Genomic DNA, 25,778 nt, shown 5'->3' with positions numbered 1-25,778 from the left:
TTGCTAAAAATATGATTGGTCAGAAAAGTTGACCATTAAATTGCAAACTTGCTTAGAAGGAAAAAGAGACCCCCCACAATATAATTGCACTCAATAATTACACATGGCATTACCCAGAAATAGACAGCGTAGCATTCCTCAAAGTGAATGCTCTCTTGAAACAATCAAAATACTACTACCAGTGGTATATAAAACAGTTATGCTAAAATCATGATAATGCACAAGCCTTGGTCTCATGCTCGATGGTGCAGAAAAGAATATTTGCTTTTGTGAGCTTCAGCTCTTAAAACTGATCAAACACATTACCTATACAAGTCAAACACAAATTGGAACAAAGCCAGTACAACTAGGCTTAAATCGGTTTTATGGTGAAAACAAAAACTGGTTTCCAACCTCGATGTGTTAGTGAATATCCATTTTGATTGTCCTGGAAGGGTTGTAACCAAAAAAAACCAATTTCAAATCTCATGCTTGAATTGCTTCGTATTTCTCACCCATGGAACCTCCCTTCTGCTTTTGGAACTGAATATAACGTAAGGTGCTGTTGAAAAAAGCATCCGTAGATGCATCTTGAGTTGTGCTCTCACTTTGCATTTCTGTGACTATCAGCTCTATAAGACCTTGAATAATATTGCTTGTTATCTGTGGGTTTCCTTTCTCAAAAAAATAAAGATACCTAATCATCATAATAAAATTGAATTAAAGATAATTATTAGACTCAATGCATAGATCACAATTCATATAAACGTGCACAGTATATACTAAAACTAAAATAAACTTTGCATCTCTAATTTGCACACACTTTGGATTCTTAGCATCTATATGGGCTATAAAACAGTCTTAGCAAGTTAGCATTTATGTACCATTAAAAAGAATCTTACTTGTTCAGAATCTCAACAAAAAGGGTCACAGGCCCACTATTTCCTCTTGTCACACTGGACATTTGTTGAGCGGCATTAGCTATCCTTAAAGCCCTCTTAAGACACAGAAGAACCCTGAAGATCTCAAATTTGTCAGATCCACCACATCACTTTGATTACAACCAAACTGCCACAAATGTCATGTTTAACAAAGTATATACAGTCCAAAGCTTACCTTTCTCCATCCTTTACTCCACCTTCATCTTCAACCCAGAAAAGATGGGAACATGCATAAACAGCCTTGCATTGATCCTGTTTCTTAAGCAGCTTTGCTGAATACTGTATAATAAAATCATTTGGTCAAAGTTGAAATGAGTGACATACTCAAAAAATAGACTATCCTCATTCATAAAAGAAGACTTGTATCACCTAAAATCAAAATTTAGGCCATTAGAACTATAGCTTACAATTTGGACGCTTTAATTTTCTTATAGGACAAGCAATAGTAACACACTGCTATTTGGAGGTTAGACATTAGCAATAGTAATACACTGCTATTTGGAGGTAAGATGGAAGATATTATTGCAGTTTATTTCATCTCTTCACACAGAAACCACTCGTAAACATTCCTGTGATAGAGATAAAAGCGTTCTCTGAAGTCCAGACTCCAGACTCCAAGTCCAGAATCTAACTGTGCATAACAGTTAACAAATACTTGTCAAATCGGATGAACTCGAGTGGTAACATATCGGGGCTTTCATACTGAAGACCCATATTCAAATCCCCAAAAGAGACACCACATGATTAAACGTATAAAATGTTGAATGTCAAAACAACTAAACTACCGCATCCGATTATGGATACAGAATATCCAAAGGGCAAGGATAGGTGCCAATCCTATAAAAATTTGACAGACAAGACACCCCTTGGGGAATTTACAAATGTAAAAAAATTTGGCAAAAATTTGAAAGAAATTATCACTACTCACTAAAATTGAGTAAAGAAAAAATCATCTAACAACAATCACATTCAAAAAAATGCAGGAAACTTACCCCAGTAGCTTTATGGGTTAGCGTATCTCTATTCTCTGTTCCAAATATACTCATCCTCTGCAGAGTCCCTATAATCAAATGGATTGCAGTCACTTGTGCCTTTGAATCCTGTCAGGAGAACAGCAAATCAAGCATAGCATATTATTTCTAAGCATTTCAAAAATGCGCTACAAACAATTGGGAAACTTGTCATCAGATATTCATATATATTTAATCCCTTCCTAAGTACTTCAACATTATGAAACATAATTTAAACAAAGCATGCTTCAGTTCTTATTAATTGTTTTCTTATAAAGTACTTTGGAATGTATGAGAATTGAAAATAACAAGAGTACTGTTACAGTTTGATTTCTTTATTTCAAAGTGTTCTGATCATTTTTGTCAGTTGCCATGTATTGCATGTTATGCATAACTAAAACCAATAAACAAATTGCCTAAACCATTCTAGTTAACAAGAGACTAAGAATGTAATTACCGCAATTTCCTCCTCATACAATATAAATGCCTGCGTGAAGAATTCATATGCAACCGGTTCAAGATCACAATCATTGGCCGCCTACATGAAACCATCAAAAATCCATGCCCTTATAAGATAAGTTCTGTGAACTGCATGCACAGACACTCAGTCTAAGAAACAAATGAAACAAAATAAGATTTAGTTCTTAGAAAAAAACCTCAGCACATTGCAAGTATAATCGCAATGCTAATTCTGATGCTGGCACAACTGACAAAGCCTCGATTGTCTGACAAAAATATGACATTAACAATTAAAATTTTGCTAACTGTTTCAGAAAACATAGAACTTGAATTTCTTGAGAAGTGGAAAATGAACTTGTTTGGAGTATACAATAGTACAAATAGAGAGATCTTCATATCTATTCATCTTTTACAGTGTGGATCGTCTTTTACATGGTGGACCACTTATAATGTGGAATCCCCTGTGAAATCGGCAAGGGCCACCAAGCCGGGTGATCAATATATACAAATATAAGAACTTGCCCAAGCATCACCCAACAAGAAGAAATATGCCTTTACAACATCCTCAATGTGACTTCTAGTTTTACTTTTAGCTCCCATTGTTATATGGCTTCATACTTATCCACTGCCATTGTGATTAAAGTTTTTTAAATGTCATAATAGGGAAGAGTTCACTTCTCTGCAAAAGGTTATTGTAGCTCAAAAAAAGATCATGGAAGACAAATACGACGAGAGCATCATGTTTGAACATCAATATACAGCTTAACATCAATATACAGCTTCAACTAGATAAATATAGTATAGATAAGCAGAAACCAACATTATCATAGGAATTTACAGTAGTTTGTTCAATTCTGGCTGTAACATAAAATAAAAAGGGAATGTCCAGAACTCAAAAATAAAGGTCAACCCAAATATACCTGGTGTAAAAACTGAAAAATCTTTTTGGGAGTCACTGGTCCTTCTTCACCTTCTCCCTCTTGACCTGGTAGCGCTCTAACCAACTAGAGCCAAATTTTGTGTTAGCTTTTAGTTTACAACCAAACAGCCTAAAGCTAAAACCTTAAAAAAATATAAATGCAAGCTTTCTCTTGAGAAAAGAAAGATGCTTTTAGTCAATTCAAAAGATAAATGGAATTAATTTATATGGTCAAGTTGTCAACATTTCTACATCATCTCTAAGACATGGCAGCATGTAATGATATAAAGGGCAAACATTTTCTCTAGCCAATTCATAAAAAATGAAAATGAAAGCAACAAACAAAAAGATAAAATAGAACTCCTATGTGATAAATAATCTTGCTGTCGCTACCTCAAAATCCAGTGTTACTGTAAAAATCATCTCCACTATACTGTAACTATATAAAACAGATCGGTCAAGAATAAACAATCCAAATAGAACTACAAACTGAAAACCAACAAAAAAGCCATACCTTCAATGCTGAAAATACCAGAGGCGGAATTGTAAATGATAGGCGGCGTGGGCCACCTTGAAGAATATGTTTCCTTACAGTTGTAATAATCTGTATTAGTAAATACAATGCCAAATTTCAGAAACTTGGTGATGACTATGAAACAAGCTAAAGTTAAAAGAAGAAATTCCTTATAAAAATGATAATAGTAAATACAAAATGATTCTGAATCAAGTCATCAATCATCCTAAAATGCTGCTGAGTTAAATTAAAAAGACAGGAATTGGATGCATGTCTTTATCTATGCTGGGATGCACTTCTCTCAAACTTCTCATCATCCTCAACTACTCAGCTCCAATTCCATTTCCATAACTCTTGAGAGCTAAAAGAATTAAAATCTACTAAATCTATCTTGTGTGCCATGAAGTGTGGAAAATAAAGGAAAAGAATTAACACCAGACAACTAAATTTGGGGCCCTGTAAATCCCAGATGATAAACATATGGCAAAAGAGATCAACATAATGGTTAGAAGGAAACCACTGAATTTGGTCCAAGTCTTCAGCTTTAATCGCTTGTAAAACCATTTGCTTTTAGATTTTAGTTCAACAAAGTATAAGATTGTAGTATAGCACAGGTTTAAGACATTAAATCATGATAATGGTGCAGCTGTGCTAAAGCATGGAAGGTATCGAACAATATAAAATGGTAAGAATGATAAGTTGCCACAAAAGGATTAACATCTTTTATTGAAACAAAAGGGACAGACTTACATTAGATTTGACCTCCAAACTAAAACATGATATAACACAAGTTTAGGACCATTCAAACTTAGATTATAACAAGATTGATTGGAAATCAGCCAATTGGCAATTGGAATTAAATACCTTCTAAAATGCGCCTTACTGGGCACAGCAGAACAGTTGTGGCAAACATATTATTTTAAGAAACTTGGAATTGTAAAACTATATTTCGTAATATATATTTAATATTTATTGTCTCATTTGTGATTTAATCGTTCACCTGCTCATTGTCAAATTCAAATCTTCTTATTGGAACCCTACGTCCTCTTAGAAATTTTGAAGATTAAAGCAAATTAAGCAAGATTCCCCCAGTAACCCTGGTATAAGTACCAGAGGCATAATGTGTGCACTTCAAAGGAGGTCAGAATCAGTTAAATCCAACCAATCCTGAGAACACTGATGGAGAGATATTTTTAAACAAAAGGACTACCTAATATTGAAAATTTATGAGCATCTTCATTAACCTGATGAGGGCACAGAACAACTTTGAAAATAAAGAGCAGCGCAAATACAAAACCCTGCAACTTCAAACCAGATGCAACTCTGAAATCTTGTTGGGCACGATTAGAAAACCTAGATGCCATTTTGATACAACATTTTACTCTAAAGTCTAAAGTCTAAAACAAAGTTGTTACAGGAATACAAGTTCTACTCAAAAAAGTCATAGACAAACTTGAACAATGTTGTTACAGGAATACAAGTTTTACTCAAACAAAGTCATAGATAAACTATGGCATTTTAATCTAACATGGCTTACATCATCACAAATGTTTACCTTTAGCATCTCTTCATGATCTTCATTCACAAGCATATGAATAAGTTTTGCTACCCAACTCTGCTCTTCCTTGAAATCTTCTTCATCAAGCTATTTTGACATAGAATGATGACAACCCCATGAAAGGGTATTTAGATTGTGAGAAAAATAAGAAGACATGGTCAGCATTACAGATAGTCAAAACCTTAAGCAAATATCAAAAATTATATAAGATGTAATTCTAGCTACATCTGATCATGATATTCACGTGTATTTCACATGCAAGTTATCTCAATGTTTACAACCCAAGAAAACAGCGACCACCCTTCCCAAATATATACTATCTTAATAAATGAATTAGGAAAATACAGAAAATTCAAAAGCAAAACTGTTGACTAGAATAACCAATAAAGTTGTAAATATTTCACCTCATCCACAGAAGGTGCTCCAGCAGTTTCCTTGATTAATCCTTTAATCAACTCAAACAATGCCTCTACCTGATAAGAAATCACACTGACTGTGGGTATAGTTTTACATTGCTCATTTTGACGTTAAGTAACCATTCAAGATAATGGTGTCCAGATTTCTATATGTTTCTACACAAAAACAGACCTTATCTGCTTCTGATATGCATGTATTATTCTTCATGACACTCTGAATAATAACCGCTGCCATCTGTTTGTTTCTCTCGTAGTCAAGATGCTCCATTACTCGAGGATAGTTGGTCAATTTTAGGGCTGTCATTACATCATTGTATTTATCTAGTGGGGCAGTAAGAAGAGCAACAATTTGCTTTGTTGCTCTGTTGTCATCAACCTTGCCTTTTCCTGCAAGTTTCTTAACGCAGGCTCCCTGAATGACAAAATAAAAACCACATCACCTCTTTAGGAACTAATTGAGATCAGTATTTACTATTTTTGTCTATTTTTGCAAGGATAAAAGAAATACAGCATAAAATTAATAAAAAATGCCAGTCAGTTATTAAAACATTCTGTAAATATCACTTTCCCATCATCCAAAGTTTATAAACATACCAGCACTTGATCCACATAATCAAGCCGATCAGGATGAACACGAAGCGTGAATGTAAGCAATGATACATGCAGACTAATAGCTCCAACAATTGGCATGTCTGGTTGTGCTTCTATAATCTGACAAATGACCAGTCACGTTATGAATTCCAGCAATCATGTGCAGTGAATAAATCCTCAAATTAGACAATAAATATTGACCCCGGGACTACATGAAGACATTGAAAAATGATTGTTTTTAATTCAAAACACAAGCAATGTCATATTTTTGGTTGTATGCATTAATGAACAGCAAAAAAGAAAAATCAATTATAAATATAAAATAGTCGATGCTTTAATCTAAAAGTAAAAACCACCATTGAGTTTAAGGTTTACAATTTCATAAACATATAAAATCATAATCGAAGCATCTTATATTGATGCATTAATTAAGCTGCAAGTTTGAGTGAATGGTCACTGCATAAATGATTGATTCCACTTTTGTGCTCCAAAACACTTAATATAAATATTAGGATTGCTGGGAATATCTGCATGCAACCTGATTTGTTTCTCACATATTATTTCTTTTTCTTTTTCACGCAAGTTTAAATGAGCGGTCATGAAAAACTACTAGATATCACTTGTACTTTTTGCAAGATTCTCATTTACTTTTTGCATCTCTTTCATTTCAGCTCTGCTACAAGGCAGTTACTAAACAAGTACCCCCTGGGAATCTGTCCTCGGACCCACTTGGGCCAGGTAAGCAAACTGAGTGGAGGAAGGGGGGCTATACCCAACAACATACATTATAAGCTAAATGGTTCCATCAGAAAACAGACACAGAATAAGGAACCCTGTATCCACGATACAGGTAACTGAATCATGATTCACAAGTTGACAGATATGATAATAAGTATTACAAAAAATAAATTCAACATGATGTATTATGTTGTCAGTTGTTAACAATAATTTTGAATTAAGCTAGCAATCATTGCAATGCACTCAAAGTTTTTGTGCATAACATGAAGTTACAAATTTAATATCTCTGGGGACTATTGATCATAATATTTTAAACTCTCTCTCTCTCTCTCTCTCTCTCTCTCTCTCTCACACACACAATACATCCAAGCTATAGAACTTCTATAAGAATACAAAGTTCACAGCACATACACCAAGTTATTGATTATAAAAACTTACCCTAACAATTGCAATACTCAACTTGGTAAAAGCTTCTACTTGCAAAAATTCTGGCATAACCTGCATCCACCCAAATCATAGAAATATTAACCAAACATTGACATCACAAATCATTTTAAGCAAGTCAGATGCAGCATCAGACTCACCTCTGGGCTTAAAGAAGCATAATTTGATAGGCGTTCCATCAATTGAGACATCACCGTCTTTATATCAACAGTTGGCTGCAAAAATATTCACCAATACAAAACAAGAGAATCATATATCATGGTCAAGTGTAATCACGCCATGTTGACATGACATTTTCTATGATCATGTAGAGAAGTACAGAGCAATATGCATACCAAACAAACCAAAAACATGGGAAAGTATGGTTTGAGAACGTCTGTTGTCTAACTAAGAGCAGTCTTCAAACATGAGCATTTCTGGCTAAGTTTAACATACCTGAAGTTGAGGGCAAGCACTGAGAAGTGTTTCCAAAGTTTGTAAATGATAATCATCTGGAAATACTTGAATTATACAATCCATGAGATAATATTGTGCAATCTCATCTTTGCAGTTAACAACCTGACAAGACAAAGAAAAGATTAACATTGATCTAAAATTAAGTTAGAAAATATGACAAAAAATTGTGCCTCTGTAAAATACTCGTTTGAAATGTGCATAGAAGTTACCTGCTCCAAAACTCTAGGAAGCACAGTGTCTTTGTACAAATCCAGGTCCACGCCTTCAATCTGGCTAAGCACGTGCAAATTCTTTCCCACCTGACAGCATAGAGTTTATAGAAGCAATCATCTATGTTTGATTCTAAACACTGGTGTAGAAAAAATACAATTTAATTGAAGATGAGCTTATACTCAAGCAGGCACTATTAATCTTACAAGATCACGAAGCTCTTTCCTTTCCTTCTCCCGTTTCTCCTTCTCCCGAATAGGTCCCTGCAGACCAGACATTCCAATTGGAAGCCCCGCACTCAGCATCACCTAACTTTATGAATGACTCATAATCATAATAATGCCTGCATGAGCACAACTAAAGTTAAGAATACAACCTAATGCCGGCACGACTTGTCACTTCCCTATGACACATGCAAGCAAGACCTAAACAAGACCTGGACCTGACTAAATAACGACGACTTGACCAATATGTTATATCAACGCACCTGATGCTGCATCCTGACCCAAAGTTTATTCATTTCTGTGAAATTCTGAAGCACAAACTCTACCGCATCCATTACAGTTCCCCCTTCCCTACAAAAATATTATTTCGTTCAATAAATTATTTTATCTGAATGCAAAATAAACAAGATGATCAAAAATATCAAACAGAGCCCCCTAATCAGCAACTGGAAAATATTAATTCCAAAATCAAAATGGATCGTATACTATGCCACAATTCAACAAACATGAAGAAAATACTTGAAAGCATATGACATCATAATAGGCAAATTAAATTTCAAGAACAAATGGACCTTCAAGGAAATAGAAACTGAAGACTCAGAGCACACATAGACTTTTCCAGTCATCAACTAACGGATTGCACGGTAGTGGTGAATTCAAGCTTAGAGAATTCATAGCAGGCATTTAACATCCAAGCAAATGCGTGACTTTTATGTATTTATCAGTGTGTATGTCATGAAGATTTGATTGTCTTTTTCACATAAAGTAATAGATATTTATTTGCACTTAATTCCTGTACATTGTCTTTCCATGGATGAAAATAAGAGTATATAAGCCAAACGTCAAACCCAAAATGTTCACACAATTCTAAGTTTCCCCTAACAATTTTCATTTGGATTCCAGACCAAAAGGCTCAATAATATAAATAGAGCAGGAAAATGAAGAAAAATACAGAGCATTTTCTATTAAATATTTGACGAAATATGTACTTTATAAATAAAATCCTCGTCTTAGAATTAGTTTTTGACCTATAAATTTATAGTTTTCAATTGTTAAAGTGTTGGCACATCTTTAAAAAACTTGGAACGTGGAATTAGGATAAAAAAGAGCATTTTAAAAAATGTGTTGTGTTTCCTTATACCCATTTTTGCTATTATTATATATGATATAAATATTGAAAAATACAGATCTTTTTTGAAAAATTAAAGAAACATGACAAATTGATAATTCAAATTAGGCAAAGCTACTTACAATTCTAAAGAAGTTTATTAAAATATACTTAGCTCTTCAGAACAGCTAACCTGATTATATTGAATCTCAGTATCATTAATATTCTCCTACTTCTCAGGATTTTTTTTTTCTTTTCAGGAATTTAGAGCTGGACAGTGGCAAAAACAGGCTCTCACTATAAATTGTGGAAAAGGAGGACTGAAATCATGATCAGCTCATTTCAGAGACATTGGAGAGACAGTTTTTGTCAGTGCAACAATTTTCTGCTGAATCCAAATTTGAATGTCAATTATTACAGTTTCCAACAACTTTCAAAGATTTTTCAATTTTTAAAAAATCTAGAAATTGTATAAAGGCCAAAAGGCCAGCCCCCTAGCATCCATGAAAAATTAGTAAAATTTCAAGACACGTTGAATTAACTTGTTTAGTCAGTCCCTTCTCAAACATAACTCTAATGGTGAAGAAATTTGATTTAATACCATATCTGACAATCATACATAACTAGAACAAAGTTTTGATATTGCTCAACTCAAATTACTGAAACCAAATACTCCAAAAGAAAATGAACACAAATAGAATGGTGCTGCCCATAGGCGAAAAAAGTTTGGATGCATATAAAATTATAAATTATATGAGAAGATTGGTGAAAAAACCCTCACACCCCTAGGCACCAAAAACCATGAAAAAAGAATTAAGTAGAGGCAGAGCCCTTTATCTATAGTTGATTGCTAAGATACTGGTTCTTCCCCTTTTGGCCTGGGTTCGGGTTCTGGTTCTTGCCCGGTCCTGGTTCTCCCCGGGTTCTCCTTGGGTTCCTCCCGGGTCCTTCCCAAGTGGCCAGGCCCGTGGTTTCCCAAAAACGAGGCCCATGGGTCAAAAAAACAATATAAAAGGCCTTTTTAAAATAGTTTTTTAATAATAAAACTCTAATTCGCCCCTTTATGACTTTTTAAAAAAGACTTGAAACTTGAATATTATCTTTTTTGCAAATTATGAATATGATATTAGACTTTAGTTATTAGTTTACTGATTACATTTGCGATATATGAATATTTATTGGCATTGGCAATTATGGATTTATCATTTATGTATGGAAAGTCACATTGTATATTTTATTTTTGTATGGATTGTATATATTGAACATATATATAATATATGGGTATATATATATAATTAAAATATATATATATATGTACGGACGAACCCGTACCCGTACCCAAGAATTTATTTTTTTTGCCGAATCCGCGAATCCGAACCCGAACCGGTAACTTAGGCTGATTGTCAAGGGAGAGGGCCTTCACTCTGCTAACAAGAGGAGGATAATGAAAAACCTTGCCCCTCTCACTGGATAGACACCCAAGATGAAAGAAAACTAACCTTTTGGTCCACTGATCAGATTGAGTATTTTTCAAAAACACAAACAATCAGAGAAGCAAGAGTTTCCGTTCACCACTATTTTGTTTTGTTTGCCCAGATACAGATTCAGAGGAAGAGTTCACCAAAACAAAGTAAACCCCCACTGAAGCACCTATTAAAGACATTCCCCTACTATTAAGAGGGCGAGAACCAATTTGTGATCACAGCAGTGAACTATCCATATGCATCCATTCCATTTCAATAGCCCACAACAGTGTTGGACGAAACCTCTATTTATACCATGTACTCAATATAAAGATATAAGAATACACAGTTGATAAGAATATACAGTTAATTTCAAAGTACTCAATTAACATCAAGTAGCTCAAAGGTCTACCATATATCAATAACTCAATGGGACCTATGGAAAAGACATGAAAATGAAAATGATTGACTATGGACTCTGATGAACAAGCTTGATTTGTTCATCTCCTTGTAAAGGGAGCTCCAAAATCTCAAATCAATCCCAAAGAGAGAAATGGAGTTGCATTACATCCACTTGTGTATGGAAAGGTCTAACCTTGATTCTTCTTGTAGAAAATAGCAATACACAAAAGTATGACAGTAAAAATCAATTCTTGGGAATAAGTTAGCAAACCAAAAAGATAAAAAAAATTCAAAAAATCATGGTTTAATAAATTAATTAAGAAAATGGGGTTTAAATTTAGGTTTGAGGTTAGGATTTTCAGAAAAAATTGTAGTCAGCAAAAAATCACAAAAAAATAGTGTTAGGGTTAGAGTTCCCAATGTAAAAATGCCTAATTCCAAAAAATCATAAATCGAATAGTCAAATCAAGATGTTATAAGTTTTAGGGAAGCTTTACTTTTTGGTGATTTGAATGCTTCGATCTCTAAAAATTACAACTGCATGATTCTTTAATAATATCAGATTTCCACAATCCATAAATTTCAAAATGCTGTTCTTTCTGATTAGACTGTGTGAAAAAAAAATTGTATCAACATTTCGGATTACACTCCATGATCCTTCGTCAAGATAGAAGAGAGCTAAGTATAATGTTTCAGATCACACTCCGCAATCCATCATCAAGATAGAAGAGAGCTAAGAGAGACATACTTAGCTCTCTTCTATCCTGATGATGGATCACGGAGTGTGATCCAAAACGTTGATACAAATAAATTCTCACATAGTCTAATCCAAAAAGAAAAGCATTTTGCATGATTCTTTGTTGACATCATGATTTTTACAAGAAAAAAACCAGGTCAAGAAGTGAGTTGAGATTATTCAATACTTTTACTGAAATTGAAATAAAGATGATACTTGCTTTCTATTTCTTTCAACAAAATGAAATAATAATACTATTCAGAAAATATAATATTAGGCCTTATACAAAAATCTGCAAGCTGGAACTGCTCCATATCACAAAGGAATCGCAACACTTTCTTGTCAAGATTTTGAACTTGTTGAAGCCGTCGCACCATTTCTTTGATAACATACATCTTACTATACCGTACTCCTCTCAGTTCATATACCATACAAAATCAAAGGGAATGAATATATTATTTGTTTTTGGCTAGTTGTGCTATTGGTTTTGGGATCGCTGCATATTGTGATCTTTGTATATTCTCTAATTCATTATCAACTGTAGTCATACAACCAAACTCATGTTTGATATTGAGTACTTTGAAATCAGAAGTTTCAAGAACATTAACGTATGTTTTGCATAAGATATTTTGAGAGACAACAATTATTATCTGGTATTTGCCTTCTTCCTGACTTATTCATGAGGTTATATTTGAATCATTCTATGCCAGATCTAAGTTTGGATTTGTAATCAATCTAGAAAGCTTGCCTCTAGAATTAGTTTCTAAACATTTGAATTCTAGATTTTGTATTAGATTGCCAGAACCAGTATTGTAACAGCTTCAAACTCATATTGTGTTGATCTATACAGTTCACCCAGATTTAATATATGTTTGTATTCCATTTTGGAAGGCATGCTGCCAAGACCACTATTCTAATAGTTTCAGATTCATATTTGTTTACATTGTAAGTTGTGCAGCTTTGTACCAATGCACATGTTAGTAGCGTGTTATTCTAATCTCTTTCACTAAGTTACCGGTACCTCCAAGTTTTCCCCCAAATCCGGGTACGATACGTGTCTGATTCGGATTCGACTTGGAATCCCTGTGGAATCGGACAGGGTTCCTCTTTTTTGCTCCTGAAACGTATCCCCATTTTGACCCACGAATCCCGACGAATATGAGGTCGACATGGTGATTCCATGGAGTTTTTTTGATGAATCCGTGTCACGCACAAGGGGTTATTCATTGACTTTGCGGAATGAAATTGGGTTGTTTAAAGTTTAAACCCTAAAACGAAAAGCTAAAATGCATCTCGCTTGTCTCCGGCAGAAAAAATGGCACGACGCACTTGTCTTCGGCAGAGAAAATGGCACAACGCACAGAGGAAATGGCAGAGAAAACCAGTGACGGCACAGAGGTAGACCAGCACAGAGGTAGACGGCACAGAGGTAGACTGGCACAGAGGTAGACCAGCAAGGGCACGACGGCACACACACATGGCACACTGAAATAAAAAAAAATTAATTTGTTTCTATAGTATTGTTGATGTCTTGTTTGTATTTTAATCTTCATCGATTTATTTTGTTTATTTTGTTTATATTTATTTTCTGTAGTTTTGTTTATGTATTCTTTGTATTTTTATTTATATTTTGTATTTTAGACAAAATAAATGGAGCCTTGATATAAATTTATTAATTAATGATTTATATATTAATTTATAGTTTTATACAAATAATAAATATTAAATATTTAAATTTTATTTGATGTGATAATAAAATATTAATTACAAAATAGTTAAAATAATAATTATTAATAATACAAATCAAAATTAAATATAATATTTAATTTTAATTTATAGTACTATTATTTTAAATATGAATATTTTTTTATTGTGTTATTAATATTTTATTTTCACATTAAATAAAAGTTAAATATTTAATTATAAGTTACTTTCATAATTAAATTTTAATTATAGGTTACTTTCATTATTAAAGTTTGTAAATATTTAAATATTGTTATAGGTTACTTTCATAATTATAATAATTTCACTTTCACTTTAAATTAAATTTAAATATTTAACATCTATAATTTATTGTTTAATATTAAATGTTAATAATTATTTTTTAATTTGTTAATAATTATTTTCCTTTGTTAAGATGCATCTTGAAAACCCTGATGAAAACTCCTGTTTTGCCACTTCAATGCCTTTCCTCATATCTCAGCTGACACATTTGCTTCATCTAGCATGCTTGAAAACCATGCATAGGTGTTAGCTAAAATCAATCATCACAACATTGACAGCTATTGGCATCAAGTACCCAGAATCAGCTTACAAGCGACCAATAACAAGTTTTATGATTAAAATTTGGCACGTGAACAAGAAACAACTAAATTGTGATTTACAAATTGACACATTACAAAAACAAAAAAAATATAGATACAACAAGATGCACTAGAAGCAATGTGATCCTTAGTCCTGTTAATTGCAATGCTTATGGCATCTTCCTATTGTATCTTAAAAGAATGTTTTAAATGTTTTAACTATATCCTTCTAAAAAAAATCTATCAACAAGATTCCAGCTATAAAATACTTTTAGATCATATACTAACCATAGATCCAATCAATACTGAAATGAATGAACAAAATTCAGGAGGAGGTTTGCTAAAGCATACAAGATTAATTGCATTGTCACATATTAGACAAGTCAATGATTAGCAAGCTTCAATAATTCAATAACTATCCACATAACTCCACTACATAAGTTCTATTTTTTGTTACTTTTTCTTGAGGTAATAAGAATCTTATTTTTTCTCTGCCAATGCTTCCAGTATTCCTGGAAAATATAAAGATTACATAATATCAAAAAAGTCTTACACATGTTGCATGAACTTTTACTCTATAATATAAAGGAATTTCGATTGCTTTGTTCAAATTATAGCTGAAATCAGGCGCTGTAGCGACATAAAACACATTTTATCCCAACCATACAAACATTCAAGTAGTCTCTCTGCCACAAGTCAAGCTTGACCAAAAAAGTAGTTCATATTTATTTTTATATTCCCAAACATAAGATATTTTGTGTAAAAGGTGAACTCACCCTTCATAATCAGATCCAACATCTGGTAGTTTGTCCCTGCTGACCTGGGACAAGTAACTCCGTAAAAAAAGACCACGAATGGGATGCTGAATTCCTCGACTCATTTCAACAAGATCTTTCAGAACATCTTTAGCTGGTGCCTCCTTTGACTTGATGTACACAGATCCCACTGTGCAAAGGAGATACCTGATTATAAGAAAAGAGACAAAGAGATAAAGTTAAGTTGCTTCATAATTCGAATAATATTTTCACCATAGCTAAGTCTTTATATCAATAAGATTCTTCCTTCTGTACAATTCATTTAATTTGAATACTTTCCCATCATACACCAAACTTAAAACACTTCGGAAAAATGTGAATTTGTCCTAACGGCATAAGATAACAAAACACCAGAACTATAAGAAAAACTTTACAACATGTATATAAAGTCTTACAAAGCAACGCTCCAAGAAAAAAATTTCTTAACTTCTTAAAATTGAGTTAAAGCAGCTGCTCTGAAGATTGGTTAAGAACAAATTTCAGGTTCAAGAAATTCCTTCTTTGCAAGATGTGTAGGAAATCACACTCAAAGTACTATGACAGTTATGGTAGTTGATAGTTTTCATATAATCTACATCTCAAGACAAATACTCTCTTATTTTTAATAAATTATATCAGAAGAACTGTTGACTCCAATTATGAATTAACACACATGATAGGGTTGACAATTTGGGGTGACCCTTACATTGCGAAGGATGCATGGTACAGTTCTTGTGTCATTAATGTTCATCTTCTTTCTGAAACCAAGCTTTACAGCTTATATGGAAAGCACAAATATTAATATAAACAGTATGCACAACTTTGCTGTGTATGAAATAAACAGCTATGAATAGCAATAGAACGCTGATATTTCAATACAAAAACAAGTGAATGTGAGTACAGGTCTAAGGCAGTCATCAAAGGCCACACCTCTGATAATTCCTCTTCTTTTATGCAATATTTCTTGAGACAATTTAACATAATTGAGAAACTAGATAATAGAGATCTAGCAATCCATAATCAGGGCGGATATTACACTCCTTGATCCACTACCATGAAACATTTTCTTTCAAAATTAAATCGGATAGCATAATTTTGTGTTCCTTATGTTAAAATAAATGAAAACCAATCCCTATTTTTAAATTATAAGACATATAGAACAAGCCCCAAGTTACTAAAATGTGTAAATACAAGCAAGGAAAACAGAAATAAGAATGAGACAACAGCACCATGAACTGAAGAAACAAAAATTGAGGAAAAATTCCAGAAGAGTGAGATGATGTTTCTCCTCAAGCTAATATCTCAGAAGCTGTTACAATGGTTCCTTGCCCAAATCAAGGCTTACAAGAATGACTTCTTGCATACAATAGCAATGTCGCACTCCATACAATTCTCTAATACTCTCACACACTCACTCAACCCTCTGCTGTTCTCTTAAACACTCAAGCTGCCAAAAACAGGCCTTTTGCAATCATTTTTTTTGAAAACAACTGTGAGGAATTGAATCCCTTCCCATGAACTCTCTTGGAAGTTTTACAATAAGATGAATTGTAAATGAACCTGAGAAGTTCAGGTGTCATAGCCATAGATTTCAAACTCACTAGTACTTGTGAGCTGCAAGCACCACCGAGTTACTTGTCCACTCACTCACAGGCAAGTTGCAGGCTCAAACTCATTGCAAGTAGCAAGCACTCGTAAGCTGCAACCACTGAGTTACTCACCCACTTAATTGAGAAAAGTTGCTGGCTTGAACTCACTTCCAGTACTTGGCAAGTCAAGCTTGCAACTCAGCCCTGTATCTGTGACACAGGCCTGCATGCAGAATGGACCAAAAATGTGCTAAATGCAGGCTCTCTTTTTGAGTGCTCAAAGTTCGCATCCTCACCTCTCACGCACATGACAATCATTTGAGCTCTTCATGTGGCAATTTTAGACAATTGTCTGACCAAGGTTTTTAAGATCTTTGAAGTAAGCTTTTTTCCTAGGACTTTTTACAAGCTTTATCTAATTTGTTTTACATTTTTTATTTTTTCCAAACATTAGGAACATAATTTTGATGTGTATTCATGTTTCACATGTATTCAAATTAATCTACATCAACTAAGGTTCTTCATTTCTAAAATTCATTATTTTGTTTTATTTTTTCAAACCCCAAGTATGCATTTTTATAATTTTTTCAAAATGCTGAGGTTTCTAACAATTAAATTTGTTTTCTTTAATTTGTCAATGCAAAATTTGTGATTTGAATCCAATGGCGCCAAAAGGTGAAAATCAGCACATTGGAAACAAGGATACCACTTGGAACCATGGCGTAGCAAGGCCGACCATAGGATTACTCATTTGCAATTATTGTGGATTGAAATTGAGTGGAGGCATCAATCCCCCCAAGTACCTCCATGCACAAAATACAAACCACGATGTCAAAATATTTTTGAACCTTGCTTCAGAGGTTGCATAGGTGATGGATGCATTCCTTGCTTTTACAAAACTAAAAAAAATAGACAAGATGTGGATACACAACATTCAGCAGTAATGAATCCCAACATGGTGCAGGAATTAGTGGTAGAAACAAATACAAAGATTGTGGACCCCTCTCATAGTTCATGAGTTCACACCACTACATTTCATTGAGCACCAATTGAATGCAATCACACAGATTTTTCATTGCATATAACATGCCAATTGGAACAAGGATTAGCATGGCAAAGCGTGCAAGGCTAGAGCCAATTTTTGGTATGAGAACCTTCCATTTAACATGGCAAAAAAACCCATATTGGGAGAATTTGGTCATGGCATTATAATTGCAGGGAAAGGGTTCCAAGTGCCAAGTACACATAACATAAGTGGGTCATTGCTCTAAAAATCAGTGGCAAATACAGAGACAATTCTAAAAGATAAAAACCAATATTGATCCATGAATAGATGCACAATATCATTAGATGGGTGAACAAATAGAAGGAATCGCACACCCATTAGCTTTCTAGTAGCCTTAAATGGGTGGATGGTGTACTAAAGGTACATCAACACCCCTAACAAAGTAAATAATATAGAGAATCATCTATGTTGAATGTTGGAGGAGGTTGTCTTAGAAATGTGGTCAAAGATGATGCAGCAACATATGTAGTGGCACAGAGAGTACTTGAGGAGCAACACCCGACACATTCTCGGAACCCCAACACTGCCCACTGGCTTGTCTTCTATTAGAAATAAATAAACTTTACTGAGTAAAGTTCATGGTGAAAGGTGCCAATAACATCACCTAATACATCTACAATCACCCTTTAAGTACTTTAGTGTTGGGAAAGGTGTGTTATACACCTTGCATAATAATAAAGTAAATAGCGTAAAATGGGATACCACATGGAATAGGCATTCTTCGACACACAATTGTATGTTGTATGGGGCATTAGTTAAATATTTAATGTGTGTCACATTGGGATAAATGTTTGATGTGGGACACACTTAGTACCTAATATGTAATTTTGGGAGTCATGGTTTAGTGAGCTCACGGTTTTTTGAGGCTCAAAGTTTATGTAATAGTTAAAACCACTTGGTAATTTTTGTGCATGTTGACTTGGTGATCAGCAAATCCTTGGGGACTCGTGACATGGCTTAACTGCATCCCGTGGGCCCGATTAAATCTGGCGTTTGTATCGGGCATTGATAGTTCGAGCTTTTGGTGCAATGGCAAATGATTCCAACAATTGGTATCAAGGCCTTGGGTCACGGGTTCGAGTCTCCCTTCAATGGACGTTGAAGGCTCACTTGGTGCTGAGGGGGAGATTGTTGACTTGGTGGTCAGCACCTCCTTGGGGACTCGTGACATGGCTTAACCGCCTCCCATGGATTCAATTAAATTTGGCGATTGTATCGAGCATGGATAGTTTGAGCTTTTGGTGCAACGGCAAACGATTCCAACAGTGCAAACTTGTCTTAAAAATTCAAACAAATGAGTAGTTGTTGGGTTGGTTGGATCAAGCATCTCTTACAAGCTACACGTGTGATTACTAGAAATATGGATTGGGACGTGTGGGTACATGGTTCTCATTTACTTCTTCAAATGCATGAGTGCAATTGTGTTGCTTGATGCTTCAAAGGCCTTGCATGGAGACTCTACAAGTGTACTGTCATCTTATTCTTGCAATAATACATTGAGTTGTATGAATGCTTTTGGAGGATAGGTCTTCCCCAAAAGGATTTTCCCGAGGTACATCTAATGTGATCTTGTTGATACGCTTATTTATTCTTTTGCATTGCATGTTCTAAAAACTTGCTTTGATTTTTTGTAAATGATCTGCAATATAGAAAAATACCTCCTACAGCAGAGTTGAGTTTACTGACAAACAAATAAACCTTGATTTGTCTGCCAATTCCTTGGCAAGTATCACATGTTTTGACCCTCTCACCATCAGTCGTGGTGTAGCGTTGGCCACAAACGATTAAGAGTATTTTCTTATTGTTTCTTTAGCATGCATGTTCTCCCACTTAAACTTATGAGCTTCATTCAGAACTGATTCTAAATTTTCCTCTATAACAAATCTCCTCAATACAAACCTATTAGGAGTATTTTCTTCTTGTTGATTCAGCAAACATGCCCTCCCACTTCAACTTCTGAGCTTCTTTGAGAACTGATTCTACATCTTTCTCTAAAACAAATCTCCTCAATACCAAATCTTTACCCATATCGTACAATGTTCTTTACCCTAACACAAATACTCCTTTGTTCCAACATTAAGACTATGGAAATCTCAACATGCCCATATTCTATCAGTATTTTTCTTTGGGCTTATCACCAAATGTGATGTGCAATCTTGTTGCTCCTTCAAATATTATTCCTGCTTCTAACATGCACATGGGCTGCCTACCAAGGATTTATTTGTTATGGCCCTCTATCTGGTACCGTACCTGATATGAGATCAATGTCATGACCATAGTTTTTTTGGCACTCCTTTTAAGTCCTTATTGGTCCATGCAATTAATTCATTACATTCTGTGATATATTTAATGCTGCATATGCCAAGTCTAGCTCTAAGTCTATTCCTAACAGGAAAAATAAGGACAGAAATTACACAAAATTAATAAAAAGGAACACACATTAGGATCATGATTTGTCGTATAAATCCTACTAATTTAGCTGAATCTGAAATGGCCCATTTACAGTCTGTACTATATTGGTAATGTGAGGCACTTGTTGAAACAATAACCAAGGCTTAAAACTTGATAGGCAATCTCCAGACAGATGCTATGTTTATTACAAAAATTGAAGGAAAGAAAGAGTTGACTTCATGATAGTAGAAAGTAAGAAATAGTTTGTCTAATTAATATTTCAAGTGCTATCAACCCCACTGACACTGCTGAGGCAATGTTGGACCATTTTAGTCGAAAATGGTCTCATTATATGAAGTCTCCTGCTCAACCTCACTGTTTTGAGAATCTACAGCAAAATCCAGCAATACATTTTTTCTAAGATATTTCAAGCAGATGCTTTAAAATTTTGAGCACACCACTGCTACCCTGCCTGAAAAGCTCCTTTCTAAGCAGTAGATGCATTGGATGGAAATGATTCTGTTTATCAAAAAACTAAATTAGATATGTCCAATAGAGTACCTAAGGGACAAGAATAGTAATGTTTCCAGCAATGATTCCCCACTTCCATGGGACCCCTTAGTAGCCAGACTTGAAACCCACTATAGACTGATAACCGAAGTAGTCTTAGAGTCAAATCGGACTCGGCACCAAGAATAAATAAAAAGAAATTTAGGTCATTTTTCCATTCACATAAATTAAGTTGCAAAGACATTCATAATGAAATAAAAAAAACAGTTTTGTTTGCCATCAATCACTTGCACGTTTCTCTTTGTTGTTTTCAAGTTGGCCAAGCCTAACAGGATCTTGCCATACCAAACACTTTGGGCAACAGAATTTATAAGTTTTTCACAGACTAATTATATATAATCATTACTTGTCAGCAACTGTCTTACATAAATCATACAACAGTGCAGCAATCCTTCAAATAATACAAGCATATGAGTTTATTTTTAGAACAGGATCGGTAATTTAAATCCTTCATTATAATATTATAGGCATACTAAATCATTTGACAATTTACATTGATAACAATAAAGAATACGAAACAAAAATAACAGTGCAAGAAAACTTACAATCTAGGCAAAATATTTCCAGAATGTTGTACGAGTTCGTAGAGGTCAATAACAGTGCATCCCCGTCTTGTCTCCTCTATGAAGAAAATCTCCAGTTTTCTCAGCTCATCAAAGGCTCTCATATCTTTAAATTGTAAGTATAGGAATGCCTTGGTCGCAACTCAATACAAATTATAGTTCTAGCTGTGATTATGTAATTACAGCAACCAAAGACAGTCAAAAGGATACATAGTTCATAATACTTGTGCGGGGAGAGCCTAGAAGTTCTGAGCTCCGTAAGCATCTGAGCCGAATATTTTAGGGCATCACGGAGATTATTTGAATCCTTAAGAAACAAAAAGGAGTCAGTAATAAGTAAACAGATCTGAATATTACAAATAATCAAGAGAACCAATTTGTTCAACAGGTCTCGGCAGAAATGGAACGACTTAGTTAATTGAATTCAACTAAAATGTGCAAACACCAGGTGGTTTCGATGGTGTAGAAAGACAGATCAGGCTAAAGAATCTTCATCTTTCCAGTCAGTGATGTTCTCACTTTACTGGTAGCAGTGTTCTTGCTATACTGATGCTACTGGACCTTGACCTGGATCTGGCCCTGAGTTCCAGGGAAAATTGAGACTAAGATCCGAGCTCATGGATTCTTTCACATCTGAATAGAGAGCGCCCACGCTACTTCAAATTGAAAATAAATTGGAACACGGGGTGATTTTGAAGGCTTAGATTGCTTTTACTCGGGAAAAAAAAAAGGAGTACCACGTAAAATTTGATGGCTTATATTTGGAAAAATAAATAGAAAACCGGGTGTTTTTGACGGCTTCGATCGACTTCAATTAAGAAAATAAAAATTAAATGCCAGATGATTTAAACAGCTTAGATTGCCTTTATCAGAATAAAAAAAGGAACACCGGATGAATTTGACAGAGTATATTACCTAGCCATAGCATACAATCCAATTCAATTGGAGTAAAAGAAAATGAAGCATTGAAACAGGTGGGGAGCGGGGGAAGGGGGGTGGAGGGTGGAGGGTGGAGGGGGAATTTTTCATAACAAATTTTCTGCCATCCATGAAATCATATGCGGAATGGAGATCTGAGGTTGACATTACTTCTTACTGACTTTAGAAGTTGAAGCTCGCACTTTGTCAATAACAATCGAGCCATTTCATCAAACAATCGGTTTGCTATTGCTCACGCCTCGATCTATCGGCTGGCCGATTAAAGACCGGGTAAGACCCCTAGGGTTTATTGGAGCGAAAACGTTAAAAACATGTATATTCAATTTTGGTTCTAGTAAAAAAAATTATGATACCAGGGCACGATGCATGTAAAAGGCGTTCTGTTGGAGGCCTGCGATGCCCTCGGCCAGCCATTTTTCCTGCTCCTCGGCGCTGCTCACAGTTTCGCTCTGCATCATGTTTTGTCGCCAATCAATTCCAATTCTGTCAAGCCCTAATCCTGATCGGCGCTTCTTCCTCTTCTTCTGATTAAGAATTTAACGTTTGAGAGCAGGGAACATGTGAATCAATGCATTTGTCTCATCCGCTTGCTTGATTTGTTTTTAAGTTGGGTAGGAATTATGCGAGTCGTCGATTGGTTTAACTCTTTCTGAGTCATTTTATATCATATTCGAGGGGACGGCCTTTTATACCGAGGTTGTGTTATTTTAGGGGCTTTTTTTTGCCAGGTTGTACATTTGACTGGTAGGTCGAGTCTTTCTATGGCTTGCTTATTTGGTACCCCTTAACAGCTTATTAATAACCCCTAATGGCTTTGCTTTGTTGTACTTTTGAGTCAATGTTTGCACAATGAAGCAAGCACTCTTTTTCTTTTGGAAGTGCATATGCAATCATATAAAATTTAAGTTATATAAAAGGAAAAAGAAATATTGTAATATATGTCTTTTATGAATGAATGAATGTATGTTTTTAATAATATTCACAAGGTCGAATAGCTTATGGGACTCATGGGTAGCCAGCGAAGCATGTATAGTTCAAAACACTATGCCTACTAAACCTCATATTCCTTCTACATCTTGGATCTTCTATGTGTATCTTAAGAAATCTGAAACTCTTGTTATCATTTCTTCTTCAAAGAGATTATTCAAGGTGTTTACATTCAGCTTCTCAATATAGTTGATCCAAATATCCTTGTAAGCCGCACATTCCATGATGTAATGTCATTCTATATCTGCCACTCCTTGAGTGCAATATCTACATCTTCTATCTACCTACTCTTCTTTAAGTATCATCCATCTTCCAATTTTGCATCTAAGTTTATCTGAGTTGGTTCTTATTTGAGCAATTAGCATTTTTGCTTTCCATTTTATTTCCATACCTATGTAGTTCTTTTGTGTATGGTCATGTTTGGGATTGAAATACTTGATATAGTATTCTTTTTTTCTCTCGAGTTGTCATGTCCACATGCTTTCTTTGAATTTTTCTTAAACATACTTTTTCATATCTCTATTGTTATTTGGGCAATCTCTTAGGCTAATATCCCACTTATTCATCCATTTAATGTTTTGCTTCATCCATGTGCTCTTCCTTTTGTCTAGTTTCTCTTCCGTTGCTTTTTTTGGCCAACAATGTAACTTTGTGTTTGATATATATAACTTACGTTTTATGTGGTTGCATAGCCACTTCCTTTCCTTTTTATTTTTTAAAGAAAGGGTAATATTTATTTTTATTTTAAATTTATTGAAAAATAGGAGAAGAGTAACCATAGTCATTGTAGTTAATTTTGTGTACTTTAATCTCTTAAATGGTATATCTGATTTTAACATTCTTTTTGGGTTATCTTTGTATGCAACTTAAGTGCTCATAGCTATTGTTTTGGTTTCTAGGTAGTTACGACAAACACTTTAGCACTCTTTATGCACGCAAGGGTCAAAAAGTGGTCATTTTGAGTTGATGTACCATACATTTTTGCTCTTGCCCCATTAACTGTTCATTTGACCACCACAAAATTTGAACAATTGATCTAATACTTATGCACAAATGCCCCAAAAATCGTGTTTTATTGGTACTAATAAAGTTATGCAATTAGTCTAATTACTAACTTTTCTTCACCTACTAGGTATATCGATGGGTGGCAATTAGGTTGGGTCTCATGGAGCGAGGCTTCCTAAATAGACATGTAGTTGTTGAGATTTTTTTAGAATATTTTAAAGCTAGCGGTCCCATTAATTTTGTATTGCGATTCAACTTAAAAGTTTAAGCTCCTAAATTTAAGGATGCCCACAGTCCTATTAACTTTGTAGTGCAGATCAGATTAAGTTTAAGCTCCTAAAATTAAGCAAGTTGGTGGTAAATAAATTTAGTTTTCCTCTAAAATTCAGATGATTGACAAGTGGCATAAAATATTCCTAAGTTGGTGGGGCGATTTCTAGCCCCACCCCATTTTCACCTGCTTAAAGTTGCAAGCCTAAAAGTAGGGGCTCCTATTTTTGGGGAAAAGATTCCAAATAATCTTATAGCAAAAAAATAATTTATTCATGGGACTACCTCTTCCTTCTAAATAGAGGCTTAAGCCCCCCATGGCACCCATGCCTTAGTCCACTAGATGTTAGTGGACTTTTAGTTAGCAAATTCAATGCTAATTGAAACATGGTTGGTAACTAGACTCCTTCTTCTAATTAATTAAATATATTTTTAAAATTATTTTATTAGTTAATTTGTTTTAAGTGTTATTCAAATCTTTATATCAATTGAATAGAGGTGTACTACTAAATTTTAAATTGTAAGAGTATTTAATGAATGGTATGTTTTAGTTGATTGTAAAAAAAAATAACTATAATACTATTATATGTGATTTTATGGTTACTTTTACATACAATATCTTTTTGTCCATTTTCCATCTCTTCTTTCTTATTTGACATAAGCATATTGCAACCTTCATCATTTACATATTCTAAAACTATCTTCTTTTTTTCGTTGGTTCCTTATTATTCTTTTTATAATATTACTCACCTCTATTTCTTAGTAAATTGGCCTTGCTTTTCATTCTACTTTCTTTGTTAGGATTAGATAATATATACCTTGCAAAACCCTATGTCTAATGTATTTAATTACAACTATATGGATAATTATTTCATTTCCCTTGATACACATAGACGGGCATGTGTAGTATAGACAATGTTTATTTAATGTTATTCTTTGGATTAAATGTTCTTTGGTTGCATTAAAAATATGGAGAGAGAAAATGAAAGATAAAAGGTCGCATTTGAATGTGAAGATTTGTGCCTTGAAATTGAAGGCTTCCTGGAGTGTAAGGTAGTTACAAGTTGACTTATGATGAGTTTTGAAAGTGCCCTCATGTCCTTGTTTTTAGTTTTACATTTCTAATGATATTT

General features: G+C 34.3%; 1 protein-coding gene across 2 annotated transcripts; it reads right to left on the bottom strand.

Annotated features, from left to right (window-relative positions):
- On the bottom strand, positions 1-23,037 carry LOC131044490 (vacuolar protein sorting-associated protein 35B). Of its 2 annotated transcripts, XM_057977820.2 has the most exons (22): positions 22,737-23,037; positions 21,655-21,751; positions 21,427-21,550; positions 15,248-15,433; positions 8,723-8,810; positions 8,442-8,498; positions 8,235-8,324; positions 8,005-8,127; positions 7,710-7,784; positions 7,564-7,623; positions 6,391-6,507; positions 5,969-6,208; positions 5,785-5,853; positions 5,378-5,467; positions 3,823-3,912; positions 3,310-3,393; positions 2,587-2,655; positions 2,388-2,468; positions 1,913-2,020; positions 1,096-1,199; positions 882-995; positions 1-676 (listed from the first exon to the last, which is right to left on the bottom strand). In XM_057977820.2, the coding sequence occupies exons 1-22, from the start codon at positions 22,839-22,841 to the stop codon at positions 466-468; spliced, it is 2,382 nt and encodes a 793-aa protein (XP_057833803.1). In that variant the 5' UTR covers positions 22,842-23,037; the 3' UTR covers positions 1-465. The 2 variants fall into 2 exon arrangements, with proteins under 2 accessions (XP_057833803.1, XP_057833804.1); XM_057977821.2 differs by lacking the exons at positions 21,427-21,550; positions 21,655-21,751; positions 22,737-23,037 and having other exon boundaries at positions 8,442-8,578; positions 15,248-15,264.
- Positions 23,038-25,778: the final 2,741 nt, after the last annotated feature.

The sequence above is a fragment of the Cryptomeria japonica genome, chromosome 9 (assembly GCF_030272615.1).
Source record: "Cryptomeria japonica chromosome 9, Sugi_1.0, whole genome shotgun sequence".
Classification (NCBI taxonomy): domain Eukaryota; kingdom Viridiplantae; phylum Streptophyta; class Pinopsida; order Cupressales; family Cupressaceae; genus Cryptomeria; species Cryptomeria japonica.
Note: the sequence above shows the minus strand (reverse complement) of the source record. Positions and strands in the feature narration are given on the sequence as shown.